The 16,901-nt window shown below is 33.7% G+C and overlaps 1 protein-coding gene across 3 annotated transcripts in view; it reads right to left on the reverse strand.

Annotated features, from left to right (window-relative positions):
* Window positions 1-16,901, reverse strand: part of PDE4D (phosphodiesterase 4D) — a 1,542,529-nt gene that overhangs the window by 1,002,736 nt on the left and 522,892 nt on the right. For all 3 annotated transcript variants that reach the window (XM_054555584.2, XM_063724112.1, XM_063724113.1), the window contains one exon: window positions 788-1,017. In XM_054555584.2, coding sequence (XP_054411559.1) covers window positions 788-1,017 — 230 coding nt within the window. The remainder of the gene's footprint in view (window positions 1-787; window positions 1,018-16,901) is intronic.

Consider the following 16,901-nt stretch of genomic DNA (forward strand, 5'->3'; position numbering starts at 1 on the left):
CTGGCTTCATCCTCTTTCCTTTCTATCCAGGCTTCTTAAAAATGCAGCTGGTCACAAGAACAAATAATGGATGTGCCCAATATCCTTACTTTCTTTCACAATTTTTAACCTGGTGACATTGCTTTAAAGTGTAAAACTCCATTGGTAAACAACATGAAAAAGAATAAAAACAAAAATTATACCCTGCAAAGTAGGAAATAAAAATGTTACATGATGGAGATGTGGCTGTGGCTGACTCCTCTATAAGTACTAATGCTAAATCACCTTATACTGGGAGCTGAAATAGTATTCTGGTAAGCAATACCTCAAAATGTCAAAGGGAAAATTTTTAGACTCATGAATACCATTGCATATTTCTTTTGCTTCTAATTACAATACAGTCTATTCTTGATTCCAAGTTCATTTTGCATCAGTGAACATTTCCTATTGTTTCTAGACATGTATCACTACATGGTAATTTGTCCATTAGTTCTCATTTGTTAAAATGTTTTCTATCAAGTCACATATGGCCAATATTAATTTTCCAAGTACAACTGCCCTTTTGCAAATGTTTATTAGCATTCACCAAAACATTTTCAGCTCTTCCTTGTAAAACAGTTTCACTAAAATGTCTTCTCCTGCAGATATAGAAATGTCACCTGAGAAATTCATCCTTTTTTTTTTGACTCTAGAAACCCCATTGTTCTCCCACTCAAATCAAGCAATGAGCCACAAAAACTCAAAAGACCACAGATAACAATCACCATCTAAAATATAAAATGGGGAAATGACATCTGAGGGCACTCACCCACTGGATTCTGCAGAAGTGATAGCAATCAGCGGCAGAATCTTCAGGGGGAGGCTGGTTGGTCGTTGAATGTTCTCTGATTCACTTTTCAAGTCAGCTTGTTCCAACTGTCTGAAGGCGAGAGGGGGAAGCTGAATATTGCGACATGAAAGTCTCCGGACAAGATAGGGTTCCATTCCGCGGAAAGGGTCTTCCTCTTCATTACTGGAATGTAGTGTTTCCTCAGAGGCCTGAGGTAATAATTCAAGAAAGTACATATAATCAACAAAAATCACAGTGTTTATCATTACATAATGGCTTAATACTTTCCTGGGAAAGAAATTAAGTAAAATGTATACATGAAAAATGCTATCTAGAAAACAGTGACATTAACTGAACAATATTTGATTAACTAAAATCTAAATTTATTTTTAAAATAGAAAATTTGTTCACCAGGTGTGGCTTGGTTAAAACAGTTAACTAACATCTTCAGTAATCTTAGAATTTATTAGCTTTGTGTGTGAATTCTATAAAATCAAGGATAAATCAAAATGTTTTTATAACTTCTATGAAATGAATTGCAAACATCATTAAATATACACATTGACATATGCATGTGTCATATATATATATATATATATATATATATACAGTTATGCATCACTTGATAATGATCCATTCTGAGAAATGCATCATTAGGAAATTTCCCTGTTGTGTGAACATCACAGTGTATTTACACAAACCTAGATGGTACATTGTTACTGTACTAAATACTGTAGGCAATTATAACACAATGGGAAATATTTGTGTATCTAAGCATATCTAAACATAGGAAAGATACAGTAAAAATACAGTATTATAATCTTATGGCCACCATGGTATGTGTGGTCCATAGTTGACTAAAATGTTATATATCACATGACTGTATATTTATATATATCTTTCTTATACGCATGCCCATGAAGAGAGAGGAAGAAAAAAGTTCTATTTTTTTCTGCATATTTAAGGCCATATTTGAAACATATGTTTTCATATGTCACATCTTACTCAGATATACTCTTGCCAATTTTTATAAGACTGAGAGGGTAGTAAGAAAAAAAAGACTTTAAAAGAAACTTGAGGACCCAGTAGAACTGTATTTAAGTCACAGCTCAGCAGAATTTTGCAAATTTGATCCATGTTATCCACATGCAAAGGTAAACGCAGGTCAAAAGTTAATATTTTGATTCTAGTTGAGAAAAATATACTATCACATGAGCAATAATTATTTCCAAATGGCTGGAAAGTCTACTCTAGCAATATTTATTATATCCACATATTGAGAATTATAGAATCACCAAATGTTATAACATGCTTCTATAGAGTGCTGGGTTTTTGAATCTTTGCACTGCCACTTTACTATTTGTATTGATAGAGTGTTGCTTAGTCTCTCTAAACCTTCTGTTTCTTTATTATAAAAATGGGACTAATATTTACATACAAGAATTAAATGAGACCATGCATATGATGTGCATAGTTCATTACCTGCATTGTGATTAGTACTCATATATGGCAATTTCCTTCCCTTCTGAGTTTTACAGGTGAAGAAGTTTATATTTCCCAAAATTAACCCGTTGGCTGAAAGTTAGACATTCATCGAGCTTGGAACATCCAGACCTTATTTATTACACTCCTTAGTATACAACTATCTTTGGGCAAGTCACTTAGGCTCATTGAGGTTGTTTCTCCATCTGAAGACTGAGATAATAATATTTACCTCTCAGAGTCATTGTGTGGGCCAAATATGTAAAGTATTTGAAGCACCAATATCTGGCAAAGAGTTTGCACTCAACAAAATGGCAGCTATTATTATAATCCAGGCTAATTTCCCCTTTCTCCATAGCTCTATGCTGTTTTTGATGCTCATTCTTCATATTGGTTCCCAAATAGAAAATTTTTGTCTTCTTGATTTATATCTTGAAAAAGGTAAAAGGACGTGAGATGGTGGACTCTATCCAACCTTGGGTTGTATTGTCCAGTTGTATAGACAAGACGACAGAAAGGTACTGAGAAGGTTTAAAAAACAAACAAAAAAAAGCGGTCAAAGCTAAAAAGAAAGTTCATTTATCTCAAATCCTGAATTCTGAGAATCTGTGCTTTGAGGAATCTACTTGCTTTATAAAACATCAATAATAATGACTAATATTTACTGAGTCTTTATTAAGTAGTGCCATGTTTTACATATACTGTCTCATTTAATTTTTACTAAAATCCTATGAGTTAGTTCTTCTTGCTTTTCCCATTTTACCCATCAAACACCCCAGAGACCTATCAAATAGCATGCACTGGCCACACAGCCACATGGCTAGTGGGGTGATTAATCATCTTACTTCGCCTGGGACCTTCTGATTTTAGCACTCAAAGTCCTATGTCCAGGGAAACCCCACAGTCCCAAGGAAACCAGGATGATTGATCACCCTACATGTCAGGATCCAAACCCAAATCTCTTCCAGTTTAAACTGGAGCTAAAAGCCACCATGCTGCACTACCTTGACAAGTGTAATCACTGGCAGAGTAAGTATTACTAGAAAAGAACAGAACACACACTAATTGATCATAACTCAATAAGCTTCACATTTTCATTTGAAAAATTAAACAGAACTGAGATGAGAGCAGCCCTACATAAACATTAGAAATGAATGACAATCTGTCATTAAATGAGAGAATAGAAATTTTATCCCCTGTTCTGCCAGTAATTATTCAGGTGGTCTTAAGAGGTGCCATTTGTTGTTACAAAATCAGAGTACTTCATAACTGGAAGGGGTCTTAAGGTTTATTTTGTATAATGTCTTGACTTTTTGTCTGCAGAGACTAAAGATAAGCAAGGTTAAGAGCAGCAGATCTGGAATAGGACCTGGGAGTCTGAATTTTAGTATGCACCACCTATGATCCCGATGCGGAGGGTTTGAACATCACATTTTGAAAAACAATGGCTTGGAGACATTAGAAATACTATCTTTTCCATCATCTGCTTGCAATAATTCCATTTTCTAGCAACAACATAATATACAAATTGCTATAATAACTTATTCCAGATCTGCTGGTCTTAACCTTGCTGGTCTTTAGTCTCCATAGAGATAAAATCAAGAGGTTATACAAAATAAACCTTAACACCACTTCCAGTTATAAAATACTGATTTTGCAACAACCAATGGCAAATCAATGTTTCTGTGAGACAACAAATATAGAAAAAAACAGAAAGCATGTGCACTTGGAACAGTCTTAGCTTTTAGATTGGGAAAGTGAGCCTCTGTGTACTTATGTACTTAGGAAGTCCCTCTAAGAACAGAACTTCATTCTTGGATTGGAAATAGGTCATGATTAAGTTAATGACTTATGTGTTGTGATGGTTAATACTGAGTGTCAACTTGATTGGATTGAAGAATACAAAGTATTGAACCTGGGTGTGTCTGTGAGGGTGTTACCAAAGAAGATTAACATTTCAGTCAGTGTACAGGGAGAGGCAGACCCACCCTCCATGTGGGTAGGCACCATCTAATCAGCTGCAAGCACAGCTGGGTTAAAAGCAGGCAGAGAAACATGGAAGGACTAGAATGCCGGAGTCTTCTGGCCTCCGTCTTTCTTCTGTGCTGGATGTTTCCCGCTCTTGATCATCAGACTCCTGTTCTCAAACAGTTGGACTCTTGGACCTACACAAGTGGTTTGCCAGGGGCTCTTAGGCCTTTTGCCACAGACTGAAAACAGCTTTCCTACTTTTGAGTGCGATGAGAAGTATAGAATCATCAAATGTTATAACATGCTTCTATAGAGTGATGGGGTTTTGAATCCTTGCACTGCCACTTTACTTACTTTTGAAGTTCTGGGACTTGAATGGGCTTCCTTGCTCCTCAGCTTACAGACCATTGTGGGACTTCACTTTGTGATCGTGTGAGTCAATACTCCTTAATAAACTCCCTTTCACATATACATCTATCCTATTAGTTCTGTCCCTCTAGAGAACCCTGACTAATACATGTGTAAATACTCTTCTTCTGGATGAACATAGAAAAGAAGAACAAAGGATGAGTCTAGCAAAGCTTCAGCAGCACTAAATATAGCTGGCCAAAGTTAACATCTTTTTATAAGCATTTAGCTGCCTACTCTGGATGTTAGCATTGCAATTGCAAAAATGCTTTATATAACTGAGGTTATCTGTTGAATGACTTAATGTTTGTGACATTCTCTTTTAGATAAAACTGCCTCAAGATGTAACTTTTTTGAGATAATTATCTCTACTAAAAATGAAGTTTACACTCATGCTTATTATACTCTGTTAGTTTAAACCCACTTTCTATAAATACTTTTATCTTTATAATAAAAATGATAAAGCACTAGAGGGCTATATTCTAACATTTTCCATTCCAAAACAGTATAAGAGGCTTTTTTCACACTCTAGATCAATGTGTATCAGTTATGGTTCAGAAATAAAAAGAACAACCATATCAGGTACAAGGTAAGAGGTTAAATGCATTTATTTTGGAGAGAGATGTAAAACTAATTGCCAGAGCAATAAGTATCTTATGTTATTGTTAGAAAATGGCATTATGGCAGGGAGATGATGGAAAAAGATAGTATTTCTAATGTCTCCAAGTCATTATTTCTCAAAATGTGACATTCAAACCCTCTGCATTAGAAGCATAGATGGTGCTTGCTAAAATTCAGACTCCCAGGTCTTATTCCAGATCTTCCTAAACACAATCTTTATGAGTAGGACTTATGAGTCTGAACAGGTCACCAGTATCATTCTAGTGCATATTAAAGTTTGAGAACTAATGGTTTTGACATTTTAGACATAGTTTAATAAAACTGTTTGGTGAATATACAGGCACAAAGATGTTCACTGCAGCTCATTTATAATAGCAAATAACTGGATGTAATCTAATTGCTGTACTGAAGGATTGACTTGGTAAATGTTGATATATCATATGATGAAATACTGTGAGGCTGTTAAAATAATGTAGAAGAATACGTAATCATGTTAATGATACAATGTTGAGTGGGAAGAACAGATTATAAAGTGATCCCATTTTTATAAAACAATAATATCAAAACAAAACAAAAAAGTCACATATTATATTCATAAAACAATTGTTTAAGGATGTATCCTAATTCTCTAAAATGGCTCTCCTGCACAGTATTGGTAATAATTTTGTTTTAGTATCTTTATTAATTATTAGCTTCTGTATTCCCTATAATAAAAATGTCTTGTTTTTCAATTTTAAAAGTATAATAAAAGTCATAATAATAAAATGATACAACATTCACCTTGCTATTGATGGGACTTAGAAATATCTCATATTCAGCTTCAAGATATGCAATATCAAAATAAAAGAAATGCTCTCATATGGAAATAAATGTAATATGAACCTGCCACCTTGTAGTAAAATAAAATTATATTCAATAATTAGCCAACTTATATGGAATAATTGACAGACAAATAACTTTCATGTTATGCTTTTTACTGCATAAAACTCTTTCTGAAATACATGCCTAAAGTAAGCAATTCCATAATAATTGACACTTACAATGGATGAATGTTAAATTTAGTATTATTATTATTTTCCTTTTTGTTTGTTTCAGTTTTTATCCAAGGTATTTAATTAATTTCTTTGTTTAATTTTTTTTTCTTTCAAAAGTAGATAGCAAACTACTTAATGGCCTTTAAAACACAGGCATGCACATCACTAGGGTTAAATAAATTTCTGTGGTTCTTAATAATCTCACAGTCTCTGATATTTATTTCATATATATATAGAGAGAGGGGAGAAATAAAATTTCTATAAGAAAATCCCCTTAAGAAGTGTGGGTGTGTATATATATATACACACACACACTATATGTATACACATATATATACATATACATACATATGTAAACATGTATATACATATATATATATTTACACATATACATACACATATATAGGCATTGCAGGAAAGAATGTTTCTTTCTGGGCATGCAGTGAGACCACATCTCCAGACTCCCTTACAGGTAGCTATAGAGATGTCAGTGAATATTACATTACATGCTCACTGATTGTAAGTTGAGGAAATGTGTATGTGTCTGTGTATGTGCCACTTTCAGGCCTGTCACATAAAAACGTTGTGAGTACAACCCCCTATTTCTCTTCCCCTCTGTAGCCCTCACCATATGTTGAAGATGGTAGAGCTACAAGATGGAAGAAGCCACAGTTTCTTAATCACTGTTTACAAGAGAGACACTTGCCAATCAGAAACACTTAATTTGGGGTACATGAGCCACAGATAATCTTCTGTTGGGGTAATCCACAAAAAATTTAGCATTTTCTTGTTACAGGTAGTGCTATTTTATATGTATATCTCTAAAGGAGTTCAACCTATCTTAATTGTATTTCCATTCCTATTAATTTCTCAATTAGTCATTTATTGAACACCTACTACCTTTGATGCTTGTGTCGGGTACTGAAAATGCAGAGATGAATTAGGCACCTCCTTTTGCTTAAGCACTTACAGTTCATTTGAGGAAAAATATAATAGACAGATAATCACCAGTATATGATCAAAGCTGTAACAGAGAACTTAGGGTTTACTGGAGTACATAACACTTTTGCAAGTTGAAAGAAAGTGCTAGGCAGTTGTGACATTGACAAAAAGAGAACACCTGGACTGTCGCACACAAAAAAAAAGATGTAGATCACCCCATAAATTGAACATTTATTTTTGATTTCTGTCTATCTACTTTTCCAGTCATTTTCACTTAGTCTCATTGCTGGCTCCTCAAATAACTGTCTTTAAAACCTAGGCATTGTCCAAGCTGCTATCCTCCAACCATTTCTCTTTTCTTTTCTTTCTTCCTTTTTTTTTTTTTTTTTTTTGAGATGGAGTTTTGCTCTTGTTGCCCAGGCTGGAGTGCAATGGCGTGATCTCAGCTCACTGCAACCCCCGCCTTCCAAGTTCAAGCGATTCTTCTGCCTCAGCCTCCCAAGTAGCTGGGATTACAGGCACCCGCCACCACACCCGGCTACTTTTTTGTATTTTTAGTAGAGACGGAGTTTCATCATGTTGGCCAGGCTGGTCTGAAACTCCTGACCTCAGATGATCCTCCCGCCTCGGCCTCCCAAAGTGCTGGGATTACAGGTGTGAGCCACTGCACCTGGCTGCATTTTTCTTTTCAATCTGCCCACTAAAGTTGAAAATATCATCCAAGACAATGAATACAAATATCTTCTGCCTTTTTATTTATGACACCAAGTCAGCCTTCAGCCTGACAATTGTAGGAGAATGATTTGCCTATGTGACTACTCACTCTGTTAGCCTGGACACATGGACACACCTGGAAGGAAGGGAGCCAAAACAACTTTTGTACCCCTAGCACTTAGCCAGTGCCTGGAACAAAACATATGCTAAATAAATCTTGCTGAGGAAAGAGTGAAGCATATAGACATACTCATCTCCATTTCTTCAACTGCAAGAAATTAGGAAAGAGGAAACGGTATTAGATATTGGTGTTACTAGCAATGTAGTATTTGTAACTATTATTATAAGTCAGGCATAAAGTTGAAACACATAATAGGGAATTTCTATAAAAATTCCAAAACTTCAGCGACTCAAACTGGTTGGGTCTCTCCCCATGTTCAAATATTCTTTCAAATATATAGACATCATGATTAAGTATTTTCACCTATTTTGTTTTAAATAAGAACGAAGGATTTCAGGCACTCAGTGCTTTCAGAGGGCCTACACTATGCAGAGCATTGTAAAGGTCAGCATGTTAAATAGTCAGATAGGTCCAGGAAGAAGACAGTCATAGGCAGAGGATGTGTTTTGTTTTATCACTTCCAATGCCACATTCCTTTTTTTTCCTGTCCAGTTAGTTTGGTGCAACATTAAGTTCTGTAAAAGTAAAGTTTCCCTGTACCTAAATTTGTAGTATAAACAAGATAATGTTAGTGACTCTTCAAGGACTAGGATACAATTTAATAGGCTATTATCACAGTGAATTAAAAATCATATTTGCAATCTTAACCTATTATATGCCAATAGCAGACATTTTCTCCATATATTAGTCTTTCATGTCCCCATGAAATTGTTAATAATGCACTAAAGCAATAATGGAAAATGAGCCTTAAAATTCTCTAAGCCTTATGCCAAATGTTTTTCCTCTTGTCTCATTACTTATTATGTATGTTTTATCTTAAAACAATGCTATTATTGCCCAAATAACTTTACAGGAAACAAACAAGTCAAGGCAATAAACATCTTGTCTTTTAATATAGAAAAGGGCATTGTATCGACCTAACACAATCAATTTTCAAATGGATATTTGTATATAGAAAAGATACTCTTGCAAAACTAATTCTATATAAAAATGAAAATTTCTACCTCAGGTTAACACAAAGATAACAGATAGGTTTCAAACATTCACAGAGCATAATCCAAATATAGGCTGTGATTTCATACTGATTAGAAGAGACAGAAATCACTGAAGTCTTTCTAAAGCCAATTTCCTATAACTCAGTCATCAAAACTTCCAAAAAGTTTCCAAAAAGGAATAGAAAAATCTCTCATTCAGTAATATTCTACTGTATATTCTCATCAACAAGAAACTCGATCTGCAACTCTAGGATTCAATTAACCTTTTATAAATAGCATTGTACATTTCCTGGGTGACTTTAAAAAATAAAGTCAATTCTATTTTGTTAGTAGAGGAAGGAAAAGAATTAAGGAAAAACATGAGTTCTGTCAATTATTTCCTTCACAGTTACATACAGTAATAGAATCCCAAGTGTAGAAAAGAAACTAACATTGTTTTTTTAGCAGCTAAAAATTATGTCTTACAGTAAGTATAGGTAAAACTCAGCCAGTTTACTCTCTCAAGTGTTTTGAAAAGTTTCTCACTTGAGGAATCGGGGTCAAATCACAACCTTAAAAGAAATACAAAGAATCTATTGTCTTCATTCTCAAGTTTTATTTAAATACCAATACCAATCAAAACTATGTGTATAAACATGAAAGCAAAACCTAAAACCATCATTTAAGTGATGATATATTTATAATGATAAACTGGGTATGTAAATCTAGAATAAACTAACAAATATTGGGCTGTGGGAGGAAAGGGGAGACAAAGTAAAGCTAAGTTCCCTTTCCACATGCAGAGAGCCAGAAATGTTGCTTTGCTTTTGGCTTTGATATTCAGATAACTACAAAATATCCCCTTGATAAACAAACTATGGATCAAAAGAATGTTTATATTAAATTTATGTTTAACATTATATCTACTGGTAAAGCATAGGTTCATGCTTAAGATCAGGATAATAATAGAAACTTAGTAATATTTATTGTATTACATATATTGTATAGGTAGCTACTTGATTCTTATAAAAACTGTACAAAAAACTGTTACTATTCCCATGATACAGATTTGGAAAATGAAGCTTAAACAGGTTAGTTTGTCCATAGTGACACTATCAATTGTACAAAGGTTAGTTTGCCCGGAATGAGAACAGCAGGCTGGTTCCATGGGAGCTTTCCACAGGCCATCTAGGCCTGGCTGCAGCCTTGCTTCAGACAAAAAAGAGTGTCTTAGGTGGTCTGAGGACTCAATGTGTGTGCAGACCTCTCTCTAGCCACCTTGTCTTTTAAGACCTCTCAGTTCTAACTGAGGATCCTTCAGAGTTTTGAGACCAGGTTTAGCTGATATCAATGTTCATAGTTTTAGCCCAAATGTAACATTGCTCCCATTTTTCAAAAACCTCTAACAAATTCAGTAACCCAATGTGAGGAATAGAAATAGGAGGCATAAAACTGAGAAAAGTGAAGGCAACTTTATCCTTATCTGATTACAACCTAGTTTAATGTAGGAAACCCAGAAAAATCAACTGAGAAATAATTGAAAATAAGAATAGTCAGGTAAGTTTGTCCAGTTTTAAGTAAAATATGCAAAAGGCTTTTATTTATAAAATCAAAGACCAGTTGTTAAAACTACCACACCAACATCTCATTTATAAAAACAAACAAAACCAAAATGTTTAAAAATAAGCTCAGAAAGAAATAAGTAGAACTTAGATTAAGAAATCTATACAACTTTTCCAAGACTTATATAATCAAGACTTATGTTCCTTTGAATAATTTTCTAAGTTTAATGTTATTGCAAGAAAATCATCTCTTTTTTGTTTTTTTATTTTACTTTTTGGAGGAATTAGGCCATGTTATAAAATATAACATGGTTACAGTCTTGCTCTAATACATATAAAATTTTACCATGAAGCCACAATGACAACCAAAAGTGTGGTACCTTCAAATAATCAACAGAAAGTTGAGTGGAAAAATACAAAATTCCCTTAAATATTTTCTTATATAAGAACTTAGTGTCAATACGTGTTACAGGAAACACTATTAGCTATTGGGGAGAGAACAATTATATAAGTGATAGGAAAGTGACTATGTACATGTGAGATGAAATAAGAGCAATACTAAATACTGTAAAAGTAGTCTATAGAGTTTCATCAGCAAGAGATCTAATTCTCCACCAGAGACGCCAACTTAGCAATAATATATGATCCAAAAAGTTTTATGAAAATTCTAGAAACCAGTCAAGAAGTTGCAGTGCCTGAGGCAAACTTAAAGAAAATAATAGTCTCATTGAAACAGATGAGAAAAGGCATTTCATGTCAACCATGACAGCCCTTCCCCCAAGCCAGCACAGCTTGGTGTCATCAGGAAAAAAAAATCCCACCTTATGACTTCTCCCTTAGGAGAGAAAGAGAAGAGTGGAATATATGTCCAATGTTCTGGTTTTTCAGAGTGTTGTCTGAGAGATTGGTTTCTGTCTTGCCTGATTCAGAGCACTAATGGAATCTACATACTTTGGATGCCTGGGGTCTGCAGAGAGCAAAAGGTAACTCAGCCCTAGCCAGAGCAATTAGACAAGAAAAAGAAATAAAAGGCATCCAAATTAGATTTGCAGATGACATTTTCTATATCAAAAAATAACTCTAAAGACTTCACCAAAAAACTGTCATAATTAAAAAAATAATTCAACAAATTTACAGGATACAAAATCAACATACAACAACTAGTTGCATTTCTATATACTAACAATAAACTATCTGTAAAATAAATTAAGAAAAACAATCCCATTTAATAATATCTAAAAGAACAAAATACTTAGGAATGAATTTACCCAAGGAGGTGAAAGATCTCTACACTTAAAGCTATAAGACATTAATGAAAATGAAACTATATCCCGTATTTATGGATTGGAAGATTTAATATCGTTAAAATGTCCATATAGGATCTACATATTAAATGCAATTCTTATCAAAATTTCAATGGAATTTTTCACAGAAATAGAGAAAACCATTGTAAAATTTATATGAAACCACAAAAGACCCTGAATAGCCAAAGCAGTCCTAAGAAAGAAGAATGGCTGGGCGTGGTGGCTCACGCCTGTAATCCCAGCACTTTGGGATGCCTAGTTGGGTGGATCATGAGGTCAGGAGTTCAAGACCAGACTGGCCAAGATGGTGAAACCCTATCTCTACTAAAAATACAAAAATTAGCTGAACGTGGTGGCAGGTGCCTGTAATCCCAGCTACTAGGGAGGCTGAGGCAGAGAATTGCTTGAACCCGGGAGGCAGAGGTTGCAGTGAGCCAAGATCATGCCACTGCACTCCAGCCTGGACAACAGAGCAAGACTCCATCTAAAAAAAAAAAAAAAAAAAGAAGAAGAAGAAGAACAAAGTTGGAAGCGTCATACTCCCTGATTCCAAACTATATTACAAAGCTATAGTAATCAAAAGAGTGAGGTACTGGCATAAAAACAGACACACAGAAAAATGGAACAGAATAGAGATCACAGAAATAAACCCTGCATATATAATCAGTTAGTCTTTGACAAGGGCATGAATAATATACAATGGGGAAATAATAGTCTCTTCAATAAATGTTCCTGGGAAAACTGGATGTTCATATGCAAAAGAATGAAATTGTATCCATATTTTATTACATACAATACAAAAATTCACTTAAAAGAAATTAAAACATTAAACCATAAAACTCCTGGAAGAAAACAGGTGGAAAGCTTCTTGACACTGGTCTTGGTGATGATTATTTTAATATGATACCAAAAGTGTAGGCAACAAAATAAAAAATAAATGGGACTACACCAGACTTAGAAGCTTTTGCATAGCAAAGGAAACAATCAAAAAAATGAAATATTTTCTACATATGGATGATAGAAAATATTTGCAAAACATACATAGTTTTACCTTGGTATCCATGGGGGATTGGTTCAACCTTTCCCACCCTCTGCAGAAACCAAAATCTTCAGATGCTGAAGTCCTGCATATAAAATAGCATAGTATTTGCATATAACCTACATACATCCTCCTGTATACTTTTAATCATCTCTAGGTTATTTATAATACTAATACTATGTAAATACTATGTAAATAATTATTATACTATATTACTTTTTAATTATTATTTTTATTGATTCATTGTTATTTTATTTTTTTCAAATATTTTTGATTCTCAGGTAATTGAATCCCATGATGCATAACCCACAGATACAAAGGGCTGAGTGTACCTGATATGTTAAAAATACATAAAAAACTCCTACAACTCAATAGGAAACACTTCAATAACCCATTTTAAAAATAGGCAAGGGACTTGAATAGACATTTCTCCAAGGATGACATACAAATGGCCAAAAGTTATATAAAATGGTGTTCACCATCATTAATCACCAGGGAAATGCACATCAAAACCGCAATGAGGTACCTTCTCACACCCATTAGGATGGTTATAAAAAGTGTTGGTGACTATGTGGAGAATAGGGAACGCTTGTAGCACTGTGGTGAAAACGTAAATTGGTACCTCCATTATGGAAAACAGTATGAAGGTTTCTCAAAAAATTAAAAATAGAGATACCATATGATCCAGTACTCTAATGTTTGGATATATATCCAAAGGAAATTAAAGGAGCATGCTGAAGAGATGTCTGCACTGCCGTCTTCATTGCAGCATTATTGACAATAGCCAAGGTATGGAACCAACCTAAGTGTCCATTGACAAATGAATTAATAGAGAAAATGTGGTGTATATACAATGGAATATTATCCAACAGTAAAAAGAAAAACAAATTCTGCCATTTGAGAAAACATGGATAAACCTGGAGGACATTATGCTAACTGAAATAAACCAGACACAGACAGCCAAATGCTGTATGATCTTGCTTATATATGTAATAGAAAATAGTTGAACTCATAGGAGCAGAGAATAGAATGGTGGTTGCCAGAATCTGGGACATCGTAGAAATGGGGTAATGTTGGACACAGCATACTAACTTTCAGTTATAAGACACATACATTATGGGGATTTAATATTGCAGCTTGGTGACTATAGATAATAATACTGTATTGTTTACTTTAAGTTTGCTAAGAGAGTAAATATTAAGTATCCTTACCACACACACACACACACACACACACACACACACATTCACATACACATACACATACATATATAGAATAAGGTAACCATTTATAGGGATGGGTGCATTGATTAATTTGATTGTGGTAATCATTATACAATGTATACATATATCAAGTCATCACATGTCTACCTCAAATATATACAATTTTTATTTATTATTTATACTTTAATAAAGCTGGGGAAACAAAAAACAAAATATGCTTATCCTCTCAAAATAATAAAACATTAGTCATTTATCAAGCCTTTAGATTTAACTAATAATTATAGAAAATTCAAAGGACAGGTTGAACAACACGATAGAGACACAATCAGCAAAATTGAACCTATGAGAAACTCTGTAAGATGTATGACCCAGTTTTTTTTTTAAAGGGATGCAGAGAGAAAGGATAGAAAGAGGAAATTTATAGTGTAAAAGAGAATTCAGACACATAATGATTTCGATCTGTTAACCTTACTTGCTACCATTTCATACCAAAAATTAAAATTATTTAATAAAATTATTTTTAAAATCAGCTAAATTTGATAATAAGAAATTATTAGGAAATTTGTTAGGAAAATTTACAAGCATATTAATGTTATTCAGGTAATTTTTAAAAGACTACTTTTAGACACATACTAACGGACTTACAGATGAAGAAATATTGTGTATTGAATTTGTTTGAAAATAATTGTAGAGGAAGGAAATATGGGTAGAGGTATAGGTGAAACAAGAACTAACTGTATATCGAGAATTGTTAAAACTGGGTGATGAGTATTTAAGATGCATTATATTAGGTTGGTGCAAAAGCAATTGTGGTTTTTGCCATTACTTTCAAATGGCAAAAAAACACAATTACTTTTGCATCAACCAATACTATTCTCTGTGCTTTTGCATATATTTGAAATTTTCAACTATGTATTTTTAAGTATAAAAATGTATAATAATTTTCTCCTTTAGCTTACAGAAGGAGAAATAAGGTGCTGCGCAAAAAGGAGGTATCCCTGCAAGCAGAAGAGTCACCAAAATAAAACAGTGTTTGCATCACCTTTTTACCTAAGACTGGCTCTAAAACTACGGTTAAGCAATATGTCCCCCATGCCCTATGAGAAGGCTGAGAAAACTAATTAAAACAAATTCATAAATTGCTAAGTATTCCTCAGAGATAGACACTTGTATACTCAGCACATAATAATGATGATGATGATACAGGATATTAAGGTTATGTGGCACTGCTCCATAATAGAAATTTCTCCCATTGTTCTGTGCTGTAAACATGATGATGCATAGGTCTAAACCAACCATTAAGTATCCACTAACCTTTTAACAATTACGTGCTTCTTTTCTTTTTTCCTGAAACTAAGCAGGAGAAAATGTTATCCCTTATCAAATAACATTTAACAAAAATCTACTACCATATCAAATTTCAAATAAACAGCAAGTTTCCAAAAATTTAATAAGCTATTGCTTTACATAGTTAGCGTACAGCACCTCAGGACTGCATTTTAAATACATTCATTTCTAGAACTCAAATTCAGGGCTTTAGACTTTTTATTTTCCCTTCAGGTTTATAAAGAAATTTTTCATATTTCTTGATTTTGAAAATATTAAAATGCTAGACCTTCGCAATAAAAGGTGCATAGAATTTCCATTAAAAACTATATACTTAACTATGTGTTCCTTTGCCACATGTTGGCCTCTGAACATTATTTTCTAGGTTAGTTATAGTATGATTTTTCAAAACGTCACCTTCAGTTACCACCCCAAACAATGAAAACTGAAATCAGTTCTCAATGATTTGATTTGTTATCATGGGTCTCTTTGAAGGATAGAATAACAAATCATGCCAAACCTCAAGGCAACATGTGTTTTGTAAGTTAAATTAGAAATACCAGGGAATAAAAGTATATTTTCATCACATAGGAATGATTAATTGCTGCTTAGATGACACAAAATGATTGAAAATGGAATAATCACTGTCATCAATATGGACATAAGATATAAGATACAGTTAAATTTCAGAAAAATCTCAACTGTTGGATATTTTCCTTTAAAAATCTAGCCAATAATTTCCTGTCCATACCACAAATAAATAACTGGCAAACTGCTTTCTCAGTTTTGTTACCACCTATACCTATTCTACTTTAACTTTACTATGTTTAATATTTAATGTAAAATACATAATCCCATTCTATGTCACTGTCTGATAGACTTTCAGGGTTGGCAGTAACTTTAAACGTCTTCTACTTCAGTATTTCCCTTGTTTCACAACCCTCTACTTGTGTTGTTAATTACTTTTTCCTACAGCACTGACAAATAGACCATGATTCTATGTTTGAATATCTCCAATTATGAAATCTACAAATATTTAATGATCTCCTACTACATGGCAGGCACTGATTTAGGTGCTCTGATATAGCTGTAAACAAAATTGACAAAGATCTCTGCTCTCAAAGAGCATACATTCTAGCTGCTCCTGGAATGGAATTCACCACTCACAACCTGTTTTGCCACATTTATTCAGTTAAGAGTGGCTGAGTACAAACATTGTCAGAAACTCTTCTCAGTACTGATGAACAAAAGATGAATAAAACAGCAAGTCTCAAGTCACTATAAGATAGTTATTCTATATAGTTAATGGAAA

This window comes from Pongo abelii, chromosome 4, assembly GCF_028885655.2.
Source record: "Pongo abelii isolate AG06213 chromosome 4, NHGRI_mPonAbe1-v2.0_pri, whole genome shotgun sequence".
Taxonomy (NCBI): domain Eukaryota; kingdom Metazoa; phylum Chordata; class Mammalia; order Primates; family Hominidae; genus Pongo; species Pongo abelii.